The following is a 26,195-nucleotide window of genomic DNA, read 5'->3' on the forward strand; positions in this document are numbered from 1 at the left end:
ATTAAGTTCAATTTAAAAAAATGCATGCAATTGGATGATTCATATTAACTGCTGCCTCCTTAAAAATTTGTTGCTCGATTGTAATTATTGTTAGGAGACTCTCATTCCTTAACAGGCTATCCTTTAGCATGTGCTTTATCTTATAATGGTTCCCACCTTTACACTTCATGATATCAACCATGCAATTCTGTAGAAATAAAAAAATCTTGTCTATTGAAGAAGCAAGGAAAACATTATAGGCTTTTAAAACTGTATTAAAAAGTTGATCAATAGTACATGGAGCCTCTTTATGCTTAATTGAGTCAATTGCTCTAAAAATCCAAGGTGCAAAACATTTAAATTTGTACTATTTGGAGGTTGGCACAGGAAATGGATATCCAGTCCTAGTTCAATTACAACTTGTGTAAATTGGACATCACCTACTTCTATATGCAGCTTAGCATTGTCCTGTTCTATGAAAATTGTAGTTGATCCATCAATCTATGGCCATTTTTCTTTAATAGAGGGCAAAAGTTTATGAATGAAAACATCACGAATGACAGCTTTTGTTATTGACAGTATGAATTTTGTTTCCATTGTACCAGTTGAATGGTTCTTGTTATTCCTTTTGGCTGGTTCACTATAAATAAATGGCCAAATACTAACCTTATCATCAAACAACACATTGGAGTTTTCATCAAATCTAGGGCGTGCAACTGCAACTACAAACATTATTTTGGGTGTAAACCTCTTGCTTTTACATTTTCTCAAAGGCTCTTCTTCATTTTTTGCTAGATAAAATTTCTGTGTTTCTTTGCACATATAGAACCACTTTTCATCAATGTGAATTATGTCATGCCTGGATTTGAAATAAGGTTGACTATTTAATGTACCTTGATGAATCATTGAAAGGCAAAACTGAATTCTTGTTATTTTGTTCTCATCTTTGAGTAGTGGCCTTATGGCATTAGAATCAGGTCTGATGTGCCCACCTTTTATCATTTTGTGAACACATGAAACAGATGCGCCCAGTTCATGCGCTAGAGAACGAAGTGTCATGCAACATCTTAGTGGGATTTCTGTTATCGTATGTGCTAGGATTTGAACTCTTTTTCTTCCCACGTTATATGGACCTTTCATGCGAGAAATGTTATTCTCTGAATGGATCTTGGCATTTTGCCAAATTCTGTAAACTAACTTCAAAGATATGCTAAATGTGGCTGCAGCTTTTTCATGACTCTGTGTATTTAGGTTACCTTATTGCAACTCAGAAAACAACATGGTGCTTACAGAATTCTTTACATGAACTAGTATATTTTTCTTTTTGTTTCTTCTTTTCTCATTGCCTGCAATAACATTTTCAGTATTACTCATTTCAAGAACCACCATAATGCTTTCTTCTACATCAGGCAAGGAGTTCAAATCTAGCAGATGAAAAGTTGCGTGCATATCATGAGAATATATGGGCGAATTTGTTGGAACTTCATTGAGATAAAATGAAAATGGATTATTCATGTTGCAAGAAATATTGTTCTCCTCTTTCTGTTGCCCTTAGTTTGAAAAGCTTATGAATTCAATTACATGTTCATGTTCTATTCCAAATTTATAATGTGGATATTGTAGAAGTCGAGGAGACAATGAGAGTATAAAAAATTTTGGCTCCACATTTTCATCATATTTGCGCGCATAGGATCGAAGTTGCCCAAGACTTTACAAAATAAGGGAAATTCAAAATTTTAAACGTGAGATTTAATTCGGGAAAGTTTGAAAATGGATAAATTAACGCCATTAGCTAACAATTCCCTCCAATTTTGACTCGAATCCCTCTATTTTCGATTGCGATCCCGTAATTAATGCTACTTTGAAAGTCTACACGTATGAGTTGTCTATCTATCAAATTAAGTGCCCATTTGATGCTGTTTAGGGGTGAAATAGGCATAATTTGTGAAAATTATTCAGTTTAACTATCGTCGTAATCCCTATGCAAGTTCATTTATCTCTGTATAAAGAGAACAGAGGGAGTAATAGTTAAGTCATTCCTCACATTTAATTAAAGTGGGGCAAAATTAAAGAGAGTGGTGAGATAAGTATTTTCAAATGACAATTTATGCCCTTGCACAAAAACCAACACGCATTTATTAAAGCCCTCCACCTCTACCACCTATCCGCTGCTCCTTTGCCATTACCACCATTTATCAACCTCTAATTAGAGCCTCCACCACCTCAGAGTCTCTCCAACTAATACCACCTCCCAAACCTCTACCTCAAACTCCATTTCCTCTTTCCCTCTACTCCCCTCATCTCGAACCTTTGCCTTTTCTTCAGCTAAGGAAACAGAAACAGGACGCCAAAGATGTAAAAGCTGCCTCTGCATCGAACCTCCACTCAATGGTATAAGGGTGTTTGGCGAGTTATGGGATAAGGAAAGTTGAAAACCAGATTTGGATTTCACTATCATTAACGGCAGCGGCAGAATCTACAGGCTTCTACTTTGCTATGGTTTCCTTAATTTTGTTCTTGTTTCTCTCTTCGTTTTTTTCCTTTTGGATAATCATGATATGTATGTTTATCTTTCTCTCTCTCTCTCTCCTTCTTCTCTTTTTTTTTTTTTTTTCTAATTTTTAATATTTTGATAGAGCTAGAAACAACTTCATTTATTTAGGTTTAGAATTCAATTATATGCACTTTGATTCTCATTTTTGTTGTGTTTTGAAGTTATTAGACATGAATTCTGGGAATTTAAAAACTCCATTTTTATTTTCGGAGTTTGGATTTTCAGATTTTGATTGATTTTAGCATTTCTTATTTCTCTTGATTTTCAAGAAAGGAGTTTTGTTGATAAAAAATTTAAAACACGCCAGCCATTTGATGTATTGTTTGAATGAAAAATTCTTCTGTTTCTCTTCTTTCTAATCCTTTCATGACTCACCCACCATTAGCTTTTCCATTTTCTTTTGACATGTTCAAGAACCCATTACTCAGTTTTTGTCTATTAGATTCATAATTTACTTCAAAGCTAATATTTTGACGTTGATTCTGTTATATTTCTTTGTTGAGGATGCATTTTTCATTCTATCAAGCTCTATTATATCATTATTTCCTCTTGTTTTAAGTTCCCAGAAGAGCACGTTACACCAAGCTTGATTAATGATTAATGTATTTTGATTAATTATGCTTTTTTAATTAATGATTAATGTATTTAATGTATTTTTGGCAAGCTTCCAACTAACTTGGAGGTGTTTTAAAGAAGGGTGTTTTTGTCTTTTTCTCACTTTAATGGCAAAAATAATTAAAATTGGATGGAGGGACCATTTAATTAGACGGAAGCAAATGTGAGGGATGACTTAAATATTACATAAAATATCGGGGATTAAGATAATTATGGCAAACCTGAGGGACTAAATAATTATTTTTCCATATAGAAATATTTTGTTTTTTTAGAAAGATAAAGTTATATTAAGGGAAAATAATTGTTTAGTATTGAGGTTTAATAAAATTAATCACTTATCTTGTATTTTGATAAAATTATTATAACGTTATTGAGATTTGCTTTCATTTGACTATGAAGTCCTTCCATCCGAAAAGTATTGATTTTTTCCGTTAATCTTATATTCATGTTTTAAGGCCCACATCCAACTTTAACTTTAACATTTAATTTGCATTTTATATTGCTCCCTCTGTCTAATATATATAGACCTAGTTTGACTTTTATATAGATTAAGAAAATTAGTTAATATAATTAAACTGTATTTTTTGTTTAGCTTTTTCCACAATTATCCTTTATAATATTAAATGATGTATATACAATTGGGAACAGAGATGTATATTAAATAGAGGTATATTAAGAAATTACGTAATAAATGATCTTTCAAAAAAGAAAAATAGGACTACATTTTGAGACGGACAAAAAAAAGAAAGTGAGCCTATATATATGGGACGGAGAGGGTATAATTTAAAAATTATAAAATTTATACATTATTCTCTCCATTTCCTTCTCCTTCTTTCCTCCCCTTCCATTCCTGCCATTTGAGTTCAGTTGAGCCTTATTAAGTTCAGCTTGAGATTGTTGTCTTATTCTTTTTACATTTACAAATTTAAGTTTAACCATTTTCAAGTTGTCTTGCTTCTTCTTCATAAGCTTTCTTCTCCATTACTGCTAACCTCATTTGCCCATTTGATATTTCTTTGAGTCTTGCAGTTTCTTCACCATATTCAATTTTTTGTTTGACATTCAATTATTCTCCTGTTGTTCCCATAACTATAATACATTCAATGTTCAACGGTTTGCTCTGGGCTTGGATAGGAAGTTCAAACCACTTGAAGGTCATGATATTGGACTATTTTTAGAGTTGAATTCCATGAGAAAAGGAAGTATTGCAGAGGCATATCAATTGACCTCTTGAAGAAAAATGACAAACAGTTCATTATTCATTAGTGACTCTAAGTAGATGTATATATAATTTTTTTAATTAATGTTTAATTTGTAATTTAGAATTGATTTTTATGAGTTTTCACTGTTCCGTAAAATTAGTTATTTTGATAGTTTTTAGCTGTTTTAGTAGTATTTAGCTGTTAGCTGTTTGTGTAGTTTTTCATAAAATGCTAAAAGGTAAACCTTACATGGGTTAACTTTTGATAAAACGATTACTTAACCTCTAAAAGCTAGTTCAAATGTTATGTTATCGAACACTACCAGAAATAGCATTTAGTGTTTTGATCCGTCAAAATGCTGAAAGCTACTTAAAAAGCTGTTATCGAACACAACCTTAGTATATTTTAAATAAATTTTCAACAAAATAAATAATCAATAAAAATTTAAAAATTTAATTGAGTATCATTATTTAAAAAATAAAAAATAAAAAATCTATGTGAGGGATACACCCAAAATGTCCAATCTTGATTCACGGGCTGTAAAGGAGAGAATGGTGTTCTGTGGGCAAGCTATGAAGCGTTGGGAAACGATCACTTCGGTTCGGTTACTCGCCAAATTCTGGAATATCAAAAATAGTTACACATATTGCATATAGTCCTCAGTCTGATGAATATATTTGACGATAGCACCAATTGGAGAGTCAACTGAAAGAATTATGTTATAAGGAAGAGCATATGCAGAGTCGACATTCTCGAGTTCTTTGGCTTAAAGATGGTGATAGGAACACGTCCGTTTTTTATTCGAAAGTCAGTTTTCAGCAAAAAAAGAATAAAATCTCAAAAATTAGGGATGGGGATGGCTCTATATTTGAAGATAAGGAGAATATTGCTTGGGTAATGGCACAATATTTCAAGAATTTATTCACCTCCTCTAATCCATCTGGTTTTCAGGATGTTCTGGATACAGTAGAGTGTAAGGTCATAGTTGATATGAATGCATCGCTTTGGCTACCATACACTAGAGAGGAAATACGATTGGCTCTGATCTAAGGCTCCAGGTCCTACTGGTATGCCTCCTTTTTTTTTTCAAAAATTTTGGCATATTATAGGTTCCTCTATAGAGGATAAAATTCTTTCAATTCTTAATAATGGTGAATCTCTTGAGTCTCTTAATCATACCTTTATTACGCTGATTCCTAAAATTAATGATCTGGTGCATATTAAGGACTTTAGACCTATTAGCTTATATAACTTTGAGTTTAAAATTATTACCAAGACTATAGCTAATCGGCTTAAGTATATTCTACTTGCCATCATTGATGAGTCCTAATCAGCTTTTGTCTCAGGCCAACTCATAACTGACAATGCCTTTTTAGCTTTTGAAATTTTTCATTTTATGAAAAACAAACGTACTGGCAGGAAAGCTCACTTGAAAATTAAATTTGACATGAGCAAAGCATATGATAGGGTAGAATGATGTTTCTTAGAGCAGGCTATGCCGTGGATGGGTTTTAATGCTGCTTGGGTTAATCTAATCATGTGTTGTGTATCTACCGTCTCTTATTCTTTGTTCCTCTCCACAGAGGGGACTTTGATAGGAAGACCCGTTGTCTCCTTACTTGTTCTTGGTGTGCATAAAAGTTTTTTCTAGTTTGCTTCAATGAGTCAAGTCCGAGAAAAAACTTCATGATATTAAAATCTATAGGAGGACACTATCTCTTTCACATGTTTCTTTGCAGATGACGGCATCATTTTTGTCAGAGCATCACAAATCGAGACTGATAAAATTTTGTGGTTTTGTCATATTATGGTAAAGCGACAGGACAACAGGTTAATTTAGATAAGTCAGATATTTCTTTTAGTCGTAATGTTTCTATTTATTTGCAAACAACTATTAAGAACAAGCTGGGGGTAAGAGGTGTCGGTCAACATAATAAGTACCTGGGTTTACCAGCTATAATTGGGAGAAAAAAAAGCTAACGTTTAATACCCTTGTTGATCGGGTAAGTAAAAAACTGGCTTGCTGGAATGCTAAATCTCTCTCCCTAAGGCAAGTAAGGAGGTTCTTTTGGAGTCTATCACTCAAGCTATCCCTACGTACACTATGAGTTGCTTCTTAATTCCCCATGAAACATGTTCCAAAATTGAATCCTTGATGGCACAATTATGGTGGGGTCAAAAAGGGGGTGAGATGAAAATTCATTAGGCACAATGGAAGAAGTTATGTTTGTCCAAGTAATAAGGCAAGTTAGGGTTTCGCAATTTACACTGTTTCAATTTGGCCATGTTGGTTAGACAATGTTGGACGTTAGCGACTAATGATAGCTCTCTCCTTGCCAGGTTCCTTAAGGCTAAGTACTATCCCATACGGTCCTTTCTAGATGCTAAGATGGGATTAAGGCCTAGCTATTATTGGCGTAGCCATATGGAAGCGAGGTGGATCATTCATAAAGGTTCTCGATGGCTGATTGGTGATGGACATAGTGTTAGGATATGGAAAGATAACTGGGTACATAACCAATCGAGTTTCCATGTTCAATTAATCTTTACCCACAATACTATATGAGGATGCTATGGTTCGTGAACTGATAGATACCGAATTCAGGAGATGGAATGTGGAACTTATTAATTCAATTTTCTCTCATGGGGAGGCAACATTGATCCTCAGCATCTCTTTTTGCTATCGTCAGGAAGTGGATGTCCTTGCATGGCCTGCCTCTAAATGGGGTTTTTACTCTGTTTGAACAGCTTATCATTTGGCAGTTAATGATGTTTTTGTTCCTATGATTGCGGGTTCTTCCAGCTCTAATAATTCTCAATTTTAGAAGGGTATGTGGAAGAAATGTGTTCCCCCAAAGTTCAAGCACTTTATGCATCGGGCCTGTAGTAATCAATTGCCACCTAAAATCGAGCTTGTTAGAAGGGGAGTTGGGATTGATCCTATTTGTAATCGTTGTGGTGAGTTCTTGGAGATTGTGGCTCATGCGTTACTTTATCGCAGTGAATCACAAAAGGTGTGGGCTCTATGTCCATTACGGATCAGATTTTAGGATCAGCAGGGTAGTTTCCTTGAATGGGTCGTTAACTGCTTCTTTCTTATCGGAGCAATTTGAGTTGATTTGCATGGTTACATGGGCCATTTAGAAATGGCGTAATCTGTTATTATTCTTGCATAAATTTTTATCTGATATGCAGGTGAGTAATATGGCGATGGTTCTATGGACTGAGTTTGGACGGCAGTTTCAGCAGGGCAGGTCTAGTAATGGCAGCATGTCTATTACGTAATGGTGTCCTCCACTAGATAGCGTGCTTAAGGTAAATTGCTACGCAAAACTTAGGCCTAATGGTTCTAGAGGTTTTGGGATGGTGGTTCGCAACAGCCTTGGTGAAGTCATAGCGGCTGGTTCCCTGAAATTTCCTTTTTCTCTCCCGCCAGTTGAAGGAAACTAAAGCCATAAGTTTTGCTCTCTCAAAAGCCTTAGAACTTGGATTCACATCAATAGAGCTCAAGTCTGATTGCATGGCTGTGGTTAATAACTTGAAGCATCAAGTGGTAGCTCATAATGATGTTGGTACACGAACCCTTAAGTGCTTACTATCGCTTGTTCAGTTTTCTACTTCTTCCATTGCCCGTGTGTTTAGGGAAAGCAAATAGGATAGCACATTTCCTTACTAAGTTGGCTCTTTCTCTAGATTTAGAAGAGCATATCTGGGCAAAGGAGGTTCCCCCTCTATTTCTTCTTTTGTTTTAGACTATGTTATTTCTTCTGGTTAATGAAATTTGCAGTATTTCCCAAAAAAAAAAAAAAAAAAAAAAAAAAAAAAATCCATATCTATACAATTACAAGATAGGTACGTGAGCAAAACGATAGTGTTCACGTGATATAAACGATCTAACTATCTAGCTCAAATATGGACATTATATTCCTTTTATATAAAAGTGATGGAACAGTCAATACTTTTGGAGAGAAGGATTATATAGTCAAAACAAACACGAAGAACGTCATAATAATTTTATCAAACTATAGGATGAAGTGGTTAATTTTGTCAAACCTCGGGAACTAAATAATTATTTTTCCTAATATAAAAACAATACTAAATTAAAAACTCTTGCTAAACAATGTTTTTAATTCAACCGAGTATTGAACTTGCGTGACGACTAGGTCACAATTGGACCGGATTAATTTAGTTCAATCGAATTTTTCATTTTTCTGTTATTTTAATTTATAAAAATCAATAATAGTAATATTTTTTAAAAAATAATATATATAATAATTCATAATCAAGTATCAATAATAATAGTAAATTTCATATACCGATAATAATAATCATAATTAAGATTTAACATAAAAAATATAAATTCAAAATAAAAAGATATAAATATAAATTTTACACATTTGGAATTTGTTAATACCTCGAATAAGGAAAATTGATAATAGTTAATATCTTGTATACCGAAATAATTCTAAAGAAAAGAAAGAGAAAAATTATACCACATAAAATCTATAATAATATTGAATTTAGGTATTCGATTTTGTTATTTTATTTATAAGGTAAATTCAATAACAATCTTAACCATCTGCTTACCAACCCAACACGATAATTTCTAGTGCTAAGGGCGATAATTTTTGCACTGCTGACTCTTGCAAAAATTAAGTTTATGCTGATTACAAATACGGTCAATTTCACATTATATGATGGGTGCAATTCAAATAGGAGGTTAATTCCGGGCAATAAATACGAATGTCAAAAAAATTTTTTCCAAGTTGTTTTCACTATATTTTCTTCCAATTAGTCTTTTCGAACATGTGTTGCAGATTATTTGTACTCGTTGATTTTTACACACTGTGAGTAAATATAACTTAATGTGTATAGATATAATTTTTTATTGTAAATTATAATATTATGAGTAGTTTATATTACTAAAATATCTAAGAGCATTTACAAAATAGAAAATAGAACATTTATAAAATAATAAAATAAAAAATTGAATAATTAAATACTTGTTAAGAAAATAATATATTTATAATAATAAAATATTTTTATAATTTGACAATCAAATTTCCATGAACATAAGGTTACTTATCAATCAATTTTAATTTTCTTATAAAAATTTAAATTTAATTAATTTAATTTATTGTATAAAATATAATAGCATAAACCGTCTGTATTATTAAAATATGATAAACTAATATTATCTATTATAATAATTAATATATTAATAATTATTTTAGAACATCATTTATAATTTTTTTTAATTTTGTATTATAAATTATAATATTATGAGCAGGTTATATTACTAAAATATCTAAGAGCATTTACAAAATAGGAAACAAAATATTTATAAAATAATAAAATAAAAAATTCAATAATTAAATACTTGTTAAGAAAATAATGTATGTATAATAATAAAATATTATTATAATTTGACAAGCAAATTTCCGTGAACATAGGATTACTTATCAACCAATTTTAATTTTCTCATATATATATATATATATATATCCAAAATTAGGCCGAATTCACAAATCTTATATTCCTCAAATTCTAAGAGTTTAACAATTGGTACGGTGAAAATGGAACACACCTTCAATCCCTAATAATCTCAACCTCATTCATCATAAACACTATGGCCAACGAATTGATCGAACTCCCTAATAGGGAGGGTCAGGATAGTAGTGATGTCGAGGCAGCTGGACGAGCTGTCATACCTACGCATAGCCATCGGTTTATTTTGAACCAGAACCGAATCATATTATAGATGAACCAAAACCATCGGTTCAAGGGCAGGTTAAAGTTTATGTGAATGTTAAAATCTGAACTTGAATCGGCTCGAAACTGTCGGTTTTCGATCTGGTTCGAACAGAAAATTTTTATTTATTTTTAAAATTATAATCAATTAGCATATTCTATCTATGTAGCTCTAAAAGTCTAAATAATATTATACTATATGATACATTTTACTTAAATTTTTTTAAAATACACTTTACTTAAAAGTTAAAAATCTAAAAAAGTAAAATGGTAAAAAATAGTGAAATATTTAGTCTAAAATTATATTACTTGATATAAATGGGAGTTTAACTTTTTTTTTTTCCTTTTATATTGTTTGATTAGTTCAAAAGTACATTGTCGAAGCATTTTAAAAATTTTCTAACAATTTATTTAATTAATAACATTTATACAAAATAAAATGATAATTTATTTGATTATTTTATAAAATTTATTAATTTTATTCTTATATGACTATAAGCATTCTAAAATTTATTTAAATAAAATTTACCAATATGTTTTAAACTCATATTATTTTTTTTTCCAAAGGAAGGTGTAACATTAGAATCAAATTTTTTTTTTGAAAAAAAATTATACATATATCGATAGAAACTATGATCGGAACCGTCGATTCATCGGAACTGCACTGGAACGGCCAGAACAGGAACTGGACAGGAACCGGCAGTTCAAAGGCCGGTTCAAGTTCAACATTTTAAAAATTTACCGTCGGTTCATGCCTAGTCATAGCCCCTCCACCAACCACCGATCCTTAAATGGCGGCTACCTTAGCCCAAGCATACTCGCAATTTACTACTATGCTGAAACTCCTCGAAACCCCTCATCAATGTGCGCTCCTGTTATTCCCCCTGGTGATCCTCCTACTGCAGAGTAGCTCTAGGCTCCCCCCCCTTTTTTTTTTGTAATCTGCTCCCCTTTCTTTTTCATTGTGTATGGATGAACTCTGTCATTTTGTATAGCAGTGTAGTTTTGCTTTATTTTCTGCTCTTTCTCTTTATGTCCTTTTTTTATTTCTACAACGATTCTAATGTGTGATTGCTCGGTGATTTTAGCCTTTTTTCTCTTTGAGTTCATGTGGGATTGGTAGGTACTCAGCCTTTTGTTATACCTAGGCATTTTTTGCCTTTGAGAGACTCTTTTTCAGTCCGAATAAGATTGACTGGGGCTCAGTCCTTTGTTGTACTTAGGCAGTTTTTGCCTTTGAGAGACTCTCTTCGAGTCTGAATAAGATTGATTGGGGCTCGGCCCTTTGTTATACTTAGGAATTTTTTGGACGTTTAGCTCTTGAGAATACTTTTTTATTTTTATTATTCGTAAAAGCCAAGGAAAAAACTTAGCTTTGCAAGATCCCTTGTCATTCTAAACCTGAGCCCCTTGGCTTGACCCTATACACCTGATTCCTATGGATTTTGCAAGGCTAAGTGAAAAAACCTAGCTTTTAGCTAGTACCTCCATGTTTACATGAAACAATGTCTTAAGTTGTCTGCATTCCACGTCCAAGGGAGTTCAAGTCCTGTTTTCACCGACCGCCCCTGAGCGACGCGAAAAACGTCCCTTTTTATTTTTGGGTGAAAAAAAAGTGGTCTTTATTATGAACAATGGTGACATTTTTGGATATGATGCCGATAAATCGGTCTTATAAAATATTTTGAGTCGCCACCCATTTTTTTCAGCAATGGGACCGTTTCCAATTTTATAAAAATGACTCCATTTTAAACCCAATTTTATTTAAGGCCAAAAATCTTTGAAAAACTGGTCCGGCGAACCAATGCGGTTCTGGGTAAGGGAATTGGGTACGCTGGCCCGTTGGAAGCCGACGCCTGGATAAACCAGCCTCTTTTAACCTACGATTTCTAATTCATTTAGTTAGAAAAGCCAAATTATTTATTTACTTAAACCCAACCCGAATGAATCGAACCGAGTTCTTATGCGAAAAACTAATTAATCATCCCAAACAAGTTTAATCACATTCAATTATCACATCCATAATCATCCAAACCATTCAAACCAAAGCAGTTAAAACAAGTAAATAAAAGACCCGCTCTTGCCTTATGGTTAAAGGCGGGCCACAAACCAAACCTAAAAATACATTCTACCTGATTAAAAAATCCAAACCCGAAAACCAAAAATCCAAAATCATGCATAATTACATTTCGATGTTCTAAACTTAATTAAATTGTAATCTGCTCACAATTGGTCGTTTTTGGGTTTATTGGAAAAATTAAATTTTATTTTGTGTAAAATTCGTTAATTTTTAAAAGGGCAAAAATTGTTTTCTGGGGCCCTAGAACAGTCGCGTCACGCAGCTGTTCTTTGGAAGAACAGTTGCGTGACGGATCTAATAGTTGCGTGATGCGACTGTTCTTAAAACTCCAGATCCATTAATTACTTGTTTTAGGTCCACAATTAAAAGTAGAATATTAAAAATGAAATAAAATCGTAAACATGGTCAGTTCCATCATGCAACCTATAGATCCATTACGGATCTGATAGCTCCGTGACGCAACTAATCTGGGTAATTTTGGATATGAACAGCTCCGTCACACAACTGCCAGGTCCGTTATGGAACTACTGGCTGCGTGACGCAACTGCTCTGGTCCGTGCTTACTTTTCAAACAGCCTTTTAAATCATTCTTTTATTTAAACATGCTTTTATAGGGTCTACAAACAACCCAGAGTGAACAGACCACCGTTTAACTAGGATTAAACTACATAGTAATAGCAAAATAAGCAACACTAAATAAAAAAGACAAAGAAAGGTTTGAAAGAGTTACCTAACCCTCAGACTGAGGATTGTAAACGATTTAAACGTCTTAAGGAATGACAATTAATGGTTCCAGAAGCTTTGTCCATAAGGATTTAAACGTTCAACCTTTTTTTCCCTTTGCTTTTTCTCTCTTTTTTGATTTTCGTTTTAACCTAATTAATGTCTAATAGCTGTTTTTCTTCAAGGGAACTCAGAAGAGTCTCTAGAGAAAAACTTAGCCGCTAGTATGTATTTTGACGCCCTAAAATCTAGTCCCGAACAAGAGATAAAACGATGTATTTATAGAGGTAGGGCAACAGAGGATAGCTGCGTCATGCAGCTGACGGCTGCATGACGGACCCGATAGCTGCGTGACACAGCTCACTTTCTAGACCGTTGCCACGTACTCAAACAGAATGAAAAACAGTTATGTCGACATTCATGGTGACGTCATCTGGATTGGAGTTACGTGACGCAACCGATAGTGCCGTCACGCACCTGATAGCTGCGTGCGCAACTGTAGGGCAATCCAGACACATTTAAATTGATCTAATTTTAAACCCTTGGATCAAGAGACTTCTAGAAAGCAATAACCCTTCATTCCGCATCCTCGTATCCTCATTAGATTAGGTGGGGGCATAAAGACACACGTCAACAGTTTGCCCCCCCCCCCACTTTATCATTAATTGTGTAAGCGATTAATGTTAAAGTGGCCCATTGATGCGCCTTCAATCTTGGTTTGAATAGTTGCCTTGATCATCTGTTCACTTTCAAAGCTCAGTGTAATTGGCTTTGTTGGCTCCAGTCGGATCAGTAACGATCTCCAAACTCGGTCAGATTGGTTTTGAAGATGCCTCTGAGGCTCGGTCTGATTGGCTCGAAGGATTTTGGTGGTGTCCAAAGCTCAGTATAATCGGCTTTGTTGTTCACCTCTTCAACTCAGTGTAATCGGCTTTAGAGGGTTTGATTGAGTCCAAGGCACGGTATAGTCGGCCCTATTGTTTGCCTCTTCAGCTCAATGTAATCGGCTTTAGAGTTTGAAAAGCTCAGTGTAGTCGGCTTTATTGTTCACCTCCTCAACTCGGTGTAATCGGCTTTAGAGGGTTTGAAAAGCTCGGTGTAATCAGTTTTGTTATTCACCTCCTCAACTCGGTGTAATCGGCTTTAGAGGGTTTGAAAAGCTCAGTGTAATCGGCTTTAGAGGGTTTGATGGTGTCCAAAGCTCGGTGTAATCGGCTTTGTTGTTCACCTCCTCGGCTCGATGTAATCGGCTTTAGAGGGTTTGACCTAAAAAAGTTTCAAGAAGAAAGAGCAATTTCTATGTAGAAACAGATCTTGCTTTTGTTAAATATTGGAGCATCACATGCTCCCATGCATTAATAATCATAAATTTTAAAATTTGAAATTTTGCATCAGGGTAAAAGATTTTACTTTTGCCCCCAGTCCGGAATTCCAACTCGGGACCAAAAATATTATCTCTAAAGCAAACCTTGAAAATTTTATTTTTTATTGAAAAAATTGGTTTAAAATTTTAGCAAAAATTTAGGCAAAAATTTTGTTAAAAATTTCCCTAGTCTTACATTTTCAAGTATACCCTTCCTGATGCGGAGTTTGAAAGAAGACTTACCTGAGGGTAATTTGGGCATTTTGATGGTTTTGCCCCCTGTGTGGCGAGTAGATGGAAGTATTGAAATATATGAGACGCACACTGACTCCAGATTGCTGAAAGAAGCTGACTTGGGCTTGGTTGGGTTCTTGGTGGGCTTGGGCCCATTAAGCCCTTTTTCTTATAAATAAGCTTTTCACTTTTCATTTTTCACTTTTACAATTTCCAACTTTCCAAAACTCTCTGAACCTTAGCTAACATGGCCCATCTCCTTGAGATTCCTGCTTCTGCTTACACACCCGAGATGGATACGCTGGGGGCGATCCCGGACATCCCGGTCTTTAAGGGCGAGCGAGTTCCCGTGAGCCGTAACGCCCTGACGCCTGGTATGCGACCGCTTTAGCTTCTGCCAGCATCGGGCTCTGATTTCCCGATTCGGCATGATACCAATGCGATGCGCGGTTTCCAAACTGAGGTAAGTAACTTACACTTGAATTTCTTGCTTTCGGTGTTGCCCTGAATGTGTTGCGAATGATTTTTGTGTGATTTTTATGCTGTTTGTGCATCGACAGTAGCGTCACGCAGGAGAGAGTTGCATGACACAGCTGTTCTCTTGTGGACAGTTGCGTGACGCAGCTGTTCTCGCACGCAATTGCGTGACGTAGCTGTTCTGGTGTGAACAGTTGCGTGACGCAACTGTTCGAAACTATGCGACCCTATTGTCTCTGGACTTTGATTCTGCCTCTTTTATGCATCTTGATGCCTTGTTTGCTGTCTTAAAGTGTGATGCCATGTTGATTACAACCTATCTAGGCCTTGTAAATGCATAGAAAAACATAGGAACAAGTAGATTTAACGTTAGGGTTTTTCTGCCCTACCCTCGACGCAGCTGTTCTTTGGAAGAACAGTTCTGTGATGCAACTGTTAGTCAGGGGACACGGTTCTTTGGCAAGCTGCGTGACGCAGCTCCGCAGTTGCGTGATGCGGTTGCGGTTGCGTGACGCAACTCTATCTGGCCAGGAGTTTGAACACTCTATTTTCCTGTCATGAAAAATAAAAATAAACAAATGTTAGCTTAATTCTTTGTTTGAATGGATTTTTTTTTTTTACAGGTCGATCTGGGCAAGGCCCGCGCTGGTGGGTCCTCCACTGATGCTTCAGCCTTTTGGGACTTATTGGACCCCCCTATGCGATCTAGAGTTGTCGCTGCTGGATTTGGCGACTATGCTGCTGGTCTTCGCCGGACTCAGCCCCGGTTTCCACCCGCCATGCGCTATGCGCTGATGGAGCAGTGGAACGACTGCACCCACTCATTCATATTTGGTTTTGGAGAGATGACCCTGACTCCAGCCGACTACACTGCCATCACTGGGCTCGGGTTTGATGGCAACGCTGCTCCTCTGGATTCCCGATAGCAGACAGCTGCATTGGGAGCCGAGCTAGTTGGGACCTTACTCGGCGTTACCACCCGCACTAGGTACACCGCTCGGGGGTACGTTTCTTATGAGGTCATCTATAGGTTTTGGGCCGAGCGGATCCGGACCAAACTAGCTGCTTGGAGAGAGCTACTCGTGGTTGCTAGGCCTGCTGCCCCAGCTTATACTAGAGAGGAAAGGGACCAGGCAGCGCGGTCCTTTATCTTCTACATCATTTCTTCGTAGCTTATATGCACCTCCTAGAATAAGGGAGATCCCGCTGTTCTGGCTTGCCTACGGGATTTGAGCCTTATCGGATCCTATGACTGGGCCTCACTTGGGTTGGCTCACCTCTACCATGGTCTGGATGTATGGACTAGGGGTAGTGGAGAGTCTAACTAGCAGTTTCTTCGCCCACTCAAGGTAAGACACCTTTCTTTTCTGACTTTTCTTACTTTATTTTTCAATCACCCGAATTTACACTCAACTGTTTGAATCTTGTCACAGGTGTGGGCATACGAGTACCGGATCTTTCCCGGTGGTCTAGAGAGCGATACCTCTACTGAGGCACGGCGGATTCCTCGATACCTGGCGCATCGCCATCATACTTTTTCGAGTTCAGAGGATCCATACTTCTAGAGGCGCTATCTTAACGATAGGGCCTTGACTGATGTGAGTACAAAGAAGCTGATGAGTAGCGTCTCCTCTTTTATTTTCACTGCATATTTGACTGACTTTTCTGTTGTCACAGCTCCTTCTGACTCCCTGGGATGGAGATGCTTAGGCCGCCTATCCTCCTTGTGCCCTAGTAAAGGCCCTTACCCGGTCCAGAGTCTTGCTTCAGGGCTACTGGGTGGACCGGTATTATTTGGGGGAGAGGGTCTTCGAGATCTGTACTGCCATGGCCCAGAGGTGAGTGCCTTTTGCTCCACCCCGCCACATGTGTATCTTAGACGGGATGACTCCGGAGGACAGGTTGCTGGAGTATGACGGCTTCCCAGCTGATGATTACTTGGTACTTGGTGATTATGCCTCCTACCTCTCCACCCGGTTGAGGGCCAGATTGCCTGATGTCCGAGAGTATTTTCAGGTAACTCCTTTACCTTCACCATTGATTTTCCCAATACTTTGACCAAGCAATTGACGGGCATCTTTTTTTTTCGGACTTGTTTTAGGAAAGGAAAAGGCACCGAACCCCCGCCTTCTATGAGGCGCAAGCAAAGGTCGATGCTCCCGCTGGGCCTACAGGTGCCGTGCTAGGTGATTTCCCTTTCCCTCCGGGCATGGAGGTTGCTCTGGACCCCACTCTGAGCCTTGGATCAGCCATTGTCATCCTTGCTGTCCTCAAGCAGGCTCCTCCGCAGCTGCAGCTGGATCCTAAGCATGCCACACACATAAGTAGAAAAAACGAATTCCCTAAGTCGGAGATGTTTACCTGAATGATTCTTTATTGAATGCCTTTTCGTACTTGCAGGTGCCTGCTTAGAGATACCAGGAGCTTTACCAAAGGTTCTGCTTCGCTCGGTCCTATATCGCCAGGTTACATCCGGAGCTCCACGAGAGGGTATGATTCTCTTACTCTTACTTTTGTTTGTTTGTTTTTTTTTTTTTTTTTTTGCTTTGTGTGCTTCTCTTACCCATCTTTTTTATTTTCACAGGAGTTGGAGATTGGGAGGCTACGGAGGCACCAATCCCTCCAGGCCAGCGCTGTTGCTTGTCTCCAGATGGAGGTTGACTGACTCCGCACCAGGTTGGAAGTCGAGGGGATTCCTTTGGATTTCTCCGAGGAGGAGGAGGATGATGATGATGGCTTTTCGTCTGACGATGCTCCACCACCTGCACCCTCTTCTGCTAGGCAGGCGGCAGCTGGTCTGAGCCGGAGGCGACGTTAACTGGCCCTATTTATTTTTTTTCGCATTTTTTATGATATTTTATAGCTCCTCGGAGCACATTTTCAGTATTGTTTACATTTCCTTTACAGTATTATTCACATATCTATTACAGTACTATTTACATTTCTTTTATTATTTACAATTTTTTGAGACTTCACTTTATTTCCTACATAAAGAAAACAAAACACAGAAATGAAAAAGAAAGTACCCCACTCACTTGCGAGAGTGGGCCATCTCGTTAATACGGGCGTAAATGCCCAACTACCTTATGGCAAAACTGACGAAAGAAAATGAAACAAAATTAATCAAAACCACAAAAACAAAAAGGAAACGTCCTACTCACCTGCCAGAGTGGTCCACCTTATTAATACGGACATAAATGCTCATTTGCAAGAGTGGTCCGCCTTGTTAATACGGTAATTTATGCCCATCTGCCATAGTGGTCCCTCCTGTCATGCATAAATGCCCATCTACCCGAGTGGTTCACCTTGTCACACATAATTGCTCATCTACCATTATGGTCCATCTTATTAATACGGGGCATAAATGCTCAACTACTGTATTCCAAAACTTATCACCACTGCAAGTAGATGCCACGCCAGCTGGCGATGATATCGCCTGCACTGAAGCCTTTCCACTCCTATAAACAAAAATCCCCTTCTTCGTTTTCTCTTCACTTCACTGCATTCAAAACAACCCCTTTTCCATAAATAACCCTCTTTCATGGCTTTCAGAAACCAAGTCTCATCCTTCGTTCAATCCATTCCTGATGACCTGTGGCAGATCCCCTCCATGAACTAACTCGTCTGGCTGAAATACTTCAAAGACTTGAAGCCTGATCATGGTTTCTTGTCCTGGCTTGTGGGGTACTTCAACCCCAACACCATGGTTTTCCGATTTGAAGACTCTGAAGTAACTCCGACCTACGAGGAGATGTGCGCCGTGATGAGCCATCACCTCGAACAAGATGAAACCCCGGCTTTGCCCCTAGGCCCGAGATATGATCTGGCCGAGATCACGGCTCTATGCCCGGTTTACTTTCCTGACGGAATAGACCCGGATTAAGGCCTTCCTTTAGAGCCTTTTCTGAATAGAGTTCTGTCCATGGATGCGAACCCTTATTGGGTTCGGGCCTGCTATTTCCTATTGTTGAATATGTACGCTATGAAGAACTGCCAACCCTGAATTGGAGATTTCCGTCTACTGACCGTTGTTCGTGACATGCAGGTGTACCGTCGCACCGTCTTTATGATGATCATGGGAGAGACCATGTGCTGGGTTAGGGACATTGCCCTTCATGTCACTAATTTCAATGTTCACCATCGAAGTTGTCCGATGTTATTGCAAACCTGGGCTTTAGACAAACTGAGCCTGATTCCTCCAGTCCCAGCGCGTTCAATTCCAACCTATGGCCCTGCTAATTTTCGGCCCCGCTCCCGGGGATAGTTCGATTTTGGAGATAACCCCGTGATTCGGTGGACTTGTCCTTGGTGGAGGATTAGACTGGTCACCACTGGAAGCATGAACCTCAGTTATGTGCTATATGCCAGTCTTGATCGTTCCATGGCCTACTTCCCAGACCGGATCAACTGCCAATATGGTGTTATCCAGCGCGTTCTTAGAGCCCATAACTTCGAAAGTGGTCCGATGACGCAGAGTCTGTTGACCAATCTTGCTAATCGTTGGCGAAACCGAAACACTTGGTACATGGGTCAAGGGGTGATGCAGGACACCGTGGCGCCCGAGTATGTCGACTGGTTTTATTCTCAGTGATGAAACTGGGTCTCGAAGGGGTTGGTATTTGATGGTTCGACCATTGGGATGAGTGCTGTTGCTTTTCTTTCATTCTGTTTCCTGTATTCCGGGGCCATGAGCTCCCAATCAATGTATCCCCTCTCTTTTTTTCAATGAATAACTCTGGTATCTCTGTCTTTATTGATTCCTGCTTTCTGCACTTAGAGGCAACAAAAGACAACAAATCTTTTCTTTCGAAATTATTTGCTGGATTAGCACTTGGGCCTCCTACCCTTGGATTAAAAATTGAAAGCACATAAAAGTGGATTTTTCGACTAAGGACAGAAACTTACATCTGAAAAAGATGGGGTTTTACTCATGGTTTTTCTTTATCGATCCTTCCAAGGAAACCACCAAGAAAATGGCATTTGACTTCCTGATCGCTGTCTAAAAGAATTCAATACTTAGGCAGGACCAATAACCAATATATCTTCAATGATACCCCAAAAACAAAAAGAAAAGTTTGAAACTCAAGCCCTTTATTGATCTTACTTCTTTCAACATCATACAGAAGTAAAGAGAAGTTATATTAATACAATAGTTGTCATTCTAACTACTCATTCGCCTATTCTCCTTCTAGTCAGGTTGATGGCATTGAGCAACCAGTCGCAAGTATGTCACAAATTCATGGCATAGATTTCATATTTAAACTAAGCACCACGCGTTAATCTCAAAAATTTTATTTATTTTATTTTTTCCTATTTATTATTTTTTTAGGCTCTAACTTTTGCCTAGGCCGCCCTTTATGGGTTTTCAACCTAGCGAGCTCATTTCTTGCCTAGGTCGCCCTTTCGGGTTTTCAACCTAGCCTTCCCTTCTTTTTTTCTTTTTTTTTTTTTAACTAACCGAAATCATCATCTCAGACATAGAACCTTTTCATTTGATCTTGATTAACGATCCGATTAAAAGGCTTCCCTTCCATAGTGACCAATTCAGTGGCGCCCTTGGCTAATAGCTTCTGAATTCTGAATGGTCCGCGCCAGTTGGGCCGAAATTTCCCTCCAGGGTGACTCTGAGATTCGTGGTCTAACAGTCTAACCAACACTAAATCTCCATTTTTCAAAGCCCTTGGATGTACCCGCTTATTGTAGAAACGAGCAATCCTTCTTTTTCTCATCTGATCCTAGAATCTGGCATTCAATCTTCTGCCATCTAAAAGCGCCAGACCTTCATACATTTTCTTGACCCACTCTTCTTCGGTCAGACCAACTTCCACAAGAACCCTGAGAGACTTCTTTTCAAGCTCTACTGGTAACACTGCCTCCATCTCGTATACAAGCTCGAAAGGAGAAGCTCCATTCACTGTTTTGAAAGTGGTTCGGTGCCCCCAGAGCGCGAAAGGAAGTTTCTCAGCCCAGCTTCTATACTTCTCGCACATTTTGAACAGAATTCTCTTAATCTCCTTATTGGCGGCTTCCACTGCCCCATTGGCTTGAGGTCGATAAGGAGAAGAATGATGATGCTCGACCTTATATCTGTATAACAATTGGCCGACGTCTGCTTGAAAGTGAGAACCATTGTCTGTAACTATGTGATAAGGAACACCATAGCGACATAAAATGTTCTGCTCAATAAATTTAGCCACTTGTTTGGCAGTCAAAGTCTTGTAAGATTGAGCTTCAATCCATCTGGAAAAGTAGTCCACGGCGACAAGGATATACTGATGACCATTCGATGCTGCCGGCGTGATCTTGCCAATAATATCTATGCCCCAAGCTAAAAAAGGCAAAAAAGGAGTTGTTGGGTGGAGTTCAACAGCAGGCAAGTGATTTTTGTTATCGTGGTACTGGCAGGCTTTGCAATGACGAACATAATTGACACAGTCACCTTCCATCTGCACCCAAAAGTAGCCTTGCCTCATAATCTTTCTAGCCAAACTCATGCCGCTCAAATGAGTACCACAGACTCCCTCATGGATCTTCTTCATTATCTCTTCTCCTTCTTTCTTGTCTACGCATCTTAGCAGCATTCCATCCCAAGCTCTCCTACATAGTTCACCATCGGCTAGGACATAGTTCAAAGCCATCTTTCGTAGAACAGATCGGTCTTCTTTTGTTGCATCATCAGAGAAGGTTCCATCTTTCATGTACCGCAAAATATCCGTAAACCAAGGTTCTTCCTCTGACTCAACCTGATTCATAAAATGTTCTTCATAGCATGGGATATTTGCTGCGGTAATGATAAATGGCTTCTTTGGAAGCTTATTCAAATCCTGCCACTTTGAGGCTAGATTTGCCAAAGCATCCGAGATTCTATTATGAGTCCTACCTATGTGAGTAAAAGTGATCTTGTCAAAGAGTGCTGCTTTCTTTAACAAGTATTCAACATAGGGCTTCAACCTATCTTCTTCAACTTTCCAGCTTTCATTAGCATGTTCGATAATCAACAATGAGTCTCCTATCACCTCAACCTCCTTAGCACCTGTTGCAAGAAGAGACTCAATTCCCATTATACACGCCTCATACTCCGCCATATTATTGGTGACTGGGAACAACAACCTTTTGCACATTGTTGCCACCTCGCCATTGGGTGCTTCTATCACGACACCAGCGCCAGCTCCATTTCTATTGACTGATCCGTCAAAGTATAGTTTCCAAACCCCAGTTTCAACGCATAGCAAGTGTTCATCTGGAAATTCTAGCTCCCAAGGTTCATCATCTGCAATGGGATTCTCAGCCAGGAATTCTGCAACAACCCGACCTTTGACCGTCTTCTTCGTGACAAACTCTGCATCTACACTGGACATCTGAATTAACCATTTGGACAACCGTCCTTCTAGAGTAGGTATTTTCTGAAGATACTTCATAGGATCAATTTTAGAAACAAAGGTGACCCTGAAAGAATCGAAATAAGGCCTCAGCTTCTTGATCGACCACACCACTGCCATACACGTCTTTTCTATCAAATTGTACTTCTCCTCAATAGGCAGTAATTTCTTGCTGATGTAATAGATGGCCTTTTCTACTCCAGTAATGTCTGGTTGTACCAACATGGCTCCAACTCCTGGATCCTCTACAGACAAGTACAGAATCAAAGGTTCTCCTGGTCTAGGAGAGCTTAACACTGGTGGATTCATCAAATACTCCTTTATATGGTCAAAGGCCTTTTGACAATCCTCGTTCCATTTGACCGGCTGATCCTTCCTAAGTAACTTGAAGATCGGAGCATAAGTAATGGATAATCTAGAAATGAACCTGCTGATGTACTGGATCTTCCCCAAGAAGCTTCTCACCTGACGCTCTGTTCTAGGAGGTTCCACGTCTTGAATGGCTTTTATTTTTTCTGGGTCAATCTCAATCCTGTTAGGTCCCACAACAAAACCTAACAACTTCCCCTTCATCACTCCAAATATGCACTTTTTGGGATTGAGTCTTAACTTATACTATTTGACCTGCGTGAAGAACTTTTCCAACATCTCCATATGTTCTTCTTGCGTTTTTGTCATGATCACCATATCATCCACATATACCTCCAAACCTTTATGGATCATATCATGAAACAAGGTTGTAGCCATTCTTTGATATGTTGCCCCAGCATTCTTCAACCCAAACGGCATCACCCTATAGCAGAAGGTCCTGAAATCAGTGGTGAAGGCAGTCTTATGCTTATCAACTAAAGCCCTCAGGATTTGGTTATACCCAGAGAATCCGTCAATAATGGAATAACATCCCATGCCTGCTGTGAATACTCAAATTTTGAGGCTCAAAAAGCCTGTTGGTTGACTTTGCTACAGTAAATTTGACTGTGCTACAATGAATTTGCTACAGCAAATTTAATTGTGCTACAGTGCATTTGCTACAGTAAATTTGACTTTTCTATATATGCTACAGTAACTTTGACTCACAAGGCTCAAAGAGCCAATTTTCCCGGACTGCAAACAGTCCGGCCGGACCGGAGGCCATTTCGGAAGTTCACCGGAAATATGTCAATATGGTACTTGAAACGTCCGGAATTTTACGAGGATCGCGGAACAGGTCCCGGAATATTTTTCGGAAGTCTGAAACTCCCAAAAAGGCTCCCGAAGCGAGGCACGGTGGCCACACCGGCCACGGCGGCGCCAGCCCACGCCAAGCGCGGGCGGGGCCTGGCGCCCAGCGCGGGCGGGGCCTGGCGCCCAGCGCGGGCGAGGCCCCTCGCGCCGCGCGCGGGCGAGGCCCCTCGCGCCGCGCGCGGGCGAGGCCTGTCGCCCCACCGACAGGGCGGTAGGTACCGCCTGGCCTGGCGGCAGCTACCGCCCAGATTTTTGAGCGGTGGCTACCGCCATGCCAGGCGGCAGCTACCGCCCGGGACCCGAAAATGGCCTATAAATAGGCCATTTTCAGGCTGTTTTTGGCACCTCTTGTCTGTATTGACGGACGAAACCTTCTCCCTCTCACGCTCCTTGCGTCTTCTTTACCGCTTTTTGCATTTAATTTAATTTTATTGCATTTATATTGTGTTATTTGACCACTAAAATAAAATAAAATTAAAAATTAATTAATATACCTAAACGAGGAGCTAAATCTGGAGTTAAGAAGTGGCCGACGATTAAATCAGGTACGTAATTAAAATTCTGCCTATTTAATTTTAGCACTTCATGCATGCTTCTTTTCTACTCTTAATCATTCTATAACTACATAAAAATGCATACACGTCAACTAAAGTCTTGCTTAATCAAAAATCAAACCTTTTACGGCCAAAAGTCGTAAAATCGAACCATTTTGGCGAAACGCCTTAAAATCAACACTTTCGACTAAAAGTCATAAAATCAAACCATTTTGGCGAAAAGCCTTAAGACCAACACATTTCGGCCGAAGGCCCCAAAATCAACCATTTTGGCGACAATCGCCTAAATTACACATTTTAGCAAATGAATTGCCTTAAAATCAACAATTTTGGCTTAAAGTCTTAAAATCGACATTTTTGGCAAAATGCCTCAAAATCAATCATTTTCGGTTTAAAACCGTAAAATCAACCATTTTAGCGACAAATCGCTTAAAATCGACATTTATGGCAAAATGCCTCAAAATCAATCATTTTCGATTTAAAACCGTAAAATCAACCATTTTAGCGACAAATCGCTTAAAATCGACATTTTTGGCAAAATGCCTCAAAATCAATCATTTTCGGTTTAAAACCGTAAAATCAACCATTTTAGCGACAAATCGCTTAAAATCGACATTTTTGGCAAAATGCCTCAAAATCAATCATTTTCGGTTTAAAACCGTAAAATCAACCATTTTAGCGACAAATCGTTTAAAATCGACATTTTTGGCAAAATGCCTTAAAATCAATCTTTTAAGCGACAAATCGTTTAAATGAACCATTTTGGCACAAATGCCTAAATCAATCAATTTTTGGCAAAATGCCTAAACAAAATGCACAAAGCATACACACACTCATGCACAAAGCATACACACTCATGCACAAAGCATACACACTCATGCACAAAGCATACACACTCATGCATTAAGCATACCCATTCAAAGCCCTTCAAAGAAGGCCTATCGAACTACGTTGACTTTGATCTTCCATTCAAACGGAAGTACGTAGGCACGTTCGGGATTTCACCCCGGATGGCAAGTCAAAATCACTCAAACATTTCATTAATCCATCATTCACCTTGCAAAGCATTCATCCATCGGTTAGTTCATCAGCATGACATAGTCTCGGGATCCACCTCGGGTTCGTAGATTGTGCCTTAAACATTGGGATAATTAATCTAGTAACTGGGTTAATTAAAAATGGAGTCATTCAGGGTTTTTTCCTAGTTTACCCTAAAATAATTAAACAAGGTGGCGACTCACACACTCACGTGCATTTCTTTCTTTTGTCATATGCATCACATGCCTATGTGCATTTGGGGAAGGGGTTCACAGTTTGGCGACTCTGCTGGGGAAAATTATGTAATCATTTTGCATAAAAGTGGACTACAATTGTTGTGAAAAACTAACCGGTCTTTCTTTAAGGTATTATTTTATTATGCTTTGTTTTGCAGGGTACCCTAATACGAATCAAGTGTTCTTTCCTTAAGAATACTTGATAAATCCGGACTTAATGGAAAAATGTGATTAAGACATTAAAACTTGTTGATTTATTCGCACGATTGAGAATCCTTTTCTCCATTGCATAAAAAATGAACTTCAAATGAATTTCTTCTCTTTCTGTTCAAACTTCTGAGTCTGGATAGCAAGTAGCGCTGATCGGCAGGTCTCTTTGATTATGTCGACGGACAGCCAAAGCGTCCTCCCTGTTACCGCAAACCATCCCTAATCCTTTTGGGGGTGGCACATGAGTATGCGTACCGTTGGACCCACGCGAAACTCTTTGTTTCACATGTGGTTAGGTATATCCATACTCAAGGTTCAAGGGTCCCTTAATAAGCCGATTCTCTATTTGTGTCATAGCCTATAGAACCTATCCTTTAGGACTATATGCACCCAATGGTACGAATCATCTCATTAAAATAAATTATGACGTGTTGTTGTGCGCATTCATGACATACCATAAGCATCAAAAAAAAAAAAAAAACAGAGAGAAGAGAGTGGATGGACACAAAAATATCCTTCTGTTTGTCAGTCATGCACAGTTGGACAAAGAGTCAGTCTATCTCATATCAGTTACTC

General features: G+C 38.4%; 1 protein-coding gene across 1 annotated transcript; it reads right to left on the reverse strand.

Annotated features, from left to right (window-relative positions):
* Window positions 1-480: 480 nt before the first annotated feature.
* On the reverse strand, window positions 481-2,437 carry LOC149496099 (uncharacterized). Its single transcript, XM_089721029.1, has 2 exons — window positions 2,237-2,437; window positions 481-1,218 (listed from the first exon to the last, which is right to left on the reverse strand). Exons 1-2 carry the CDS (start codon window positions 2,435-2,437, stop codon window positions 481-483), a joined length of 939 nt encoding a protein of 312 aa, XP_089577155.1.
* Window positions 2,438-26,195: the final 23,758 nt, after the last annotated feature.

Source organism: Jatropha curcas, chromosome 5 (assembly GCF_041381405.1).
Source record: "Jatropha curcas cultivar XTBG-Jc1 chromosome 5, XTBG_Jcur_1.0, whole genome shotgun sequence".
NCBI lineage: Eukaryota > Viridiplantae > Streptophyta > Magnoliopsida > Malpighiales > Euphorbiaceae > Jatropha > Jatropha curcas.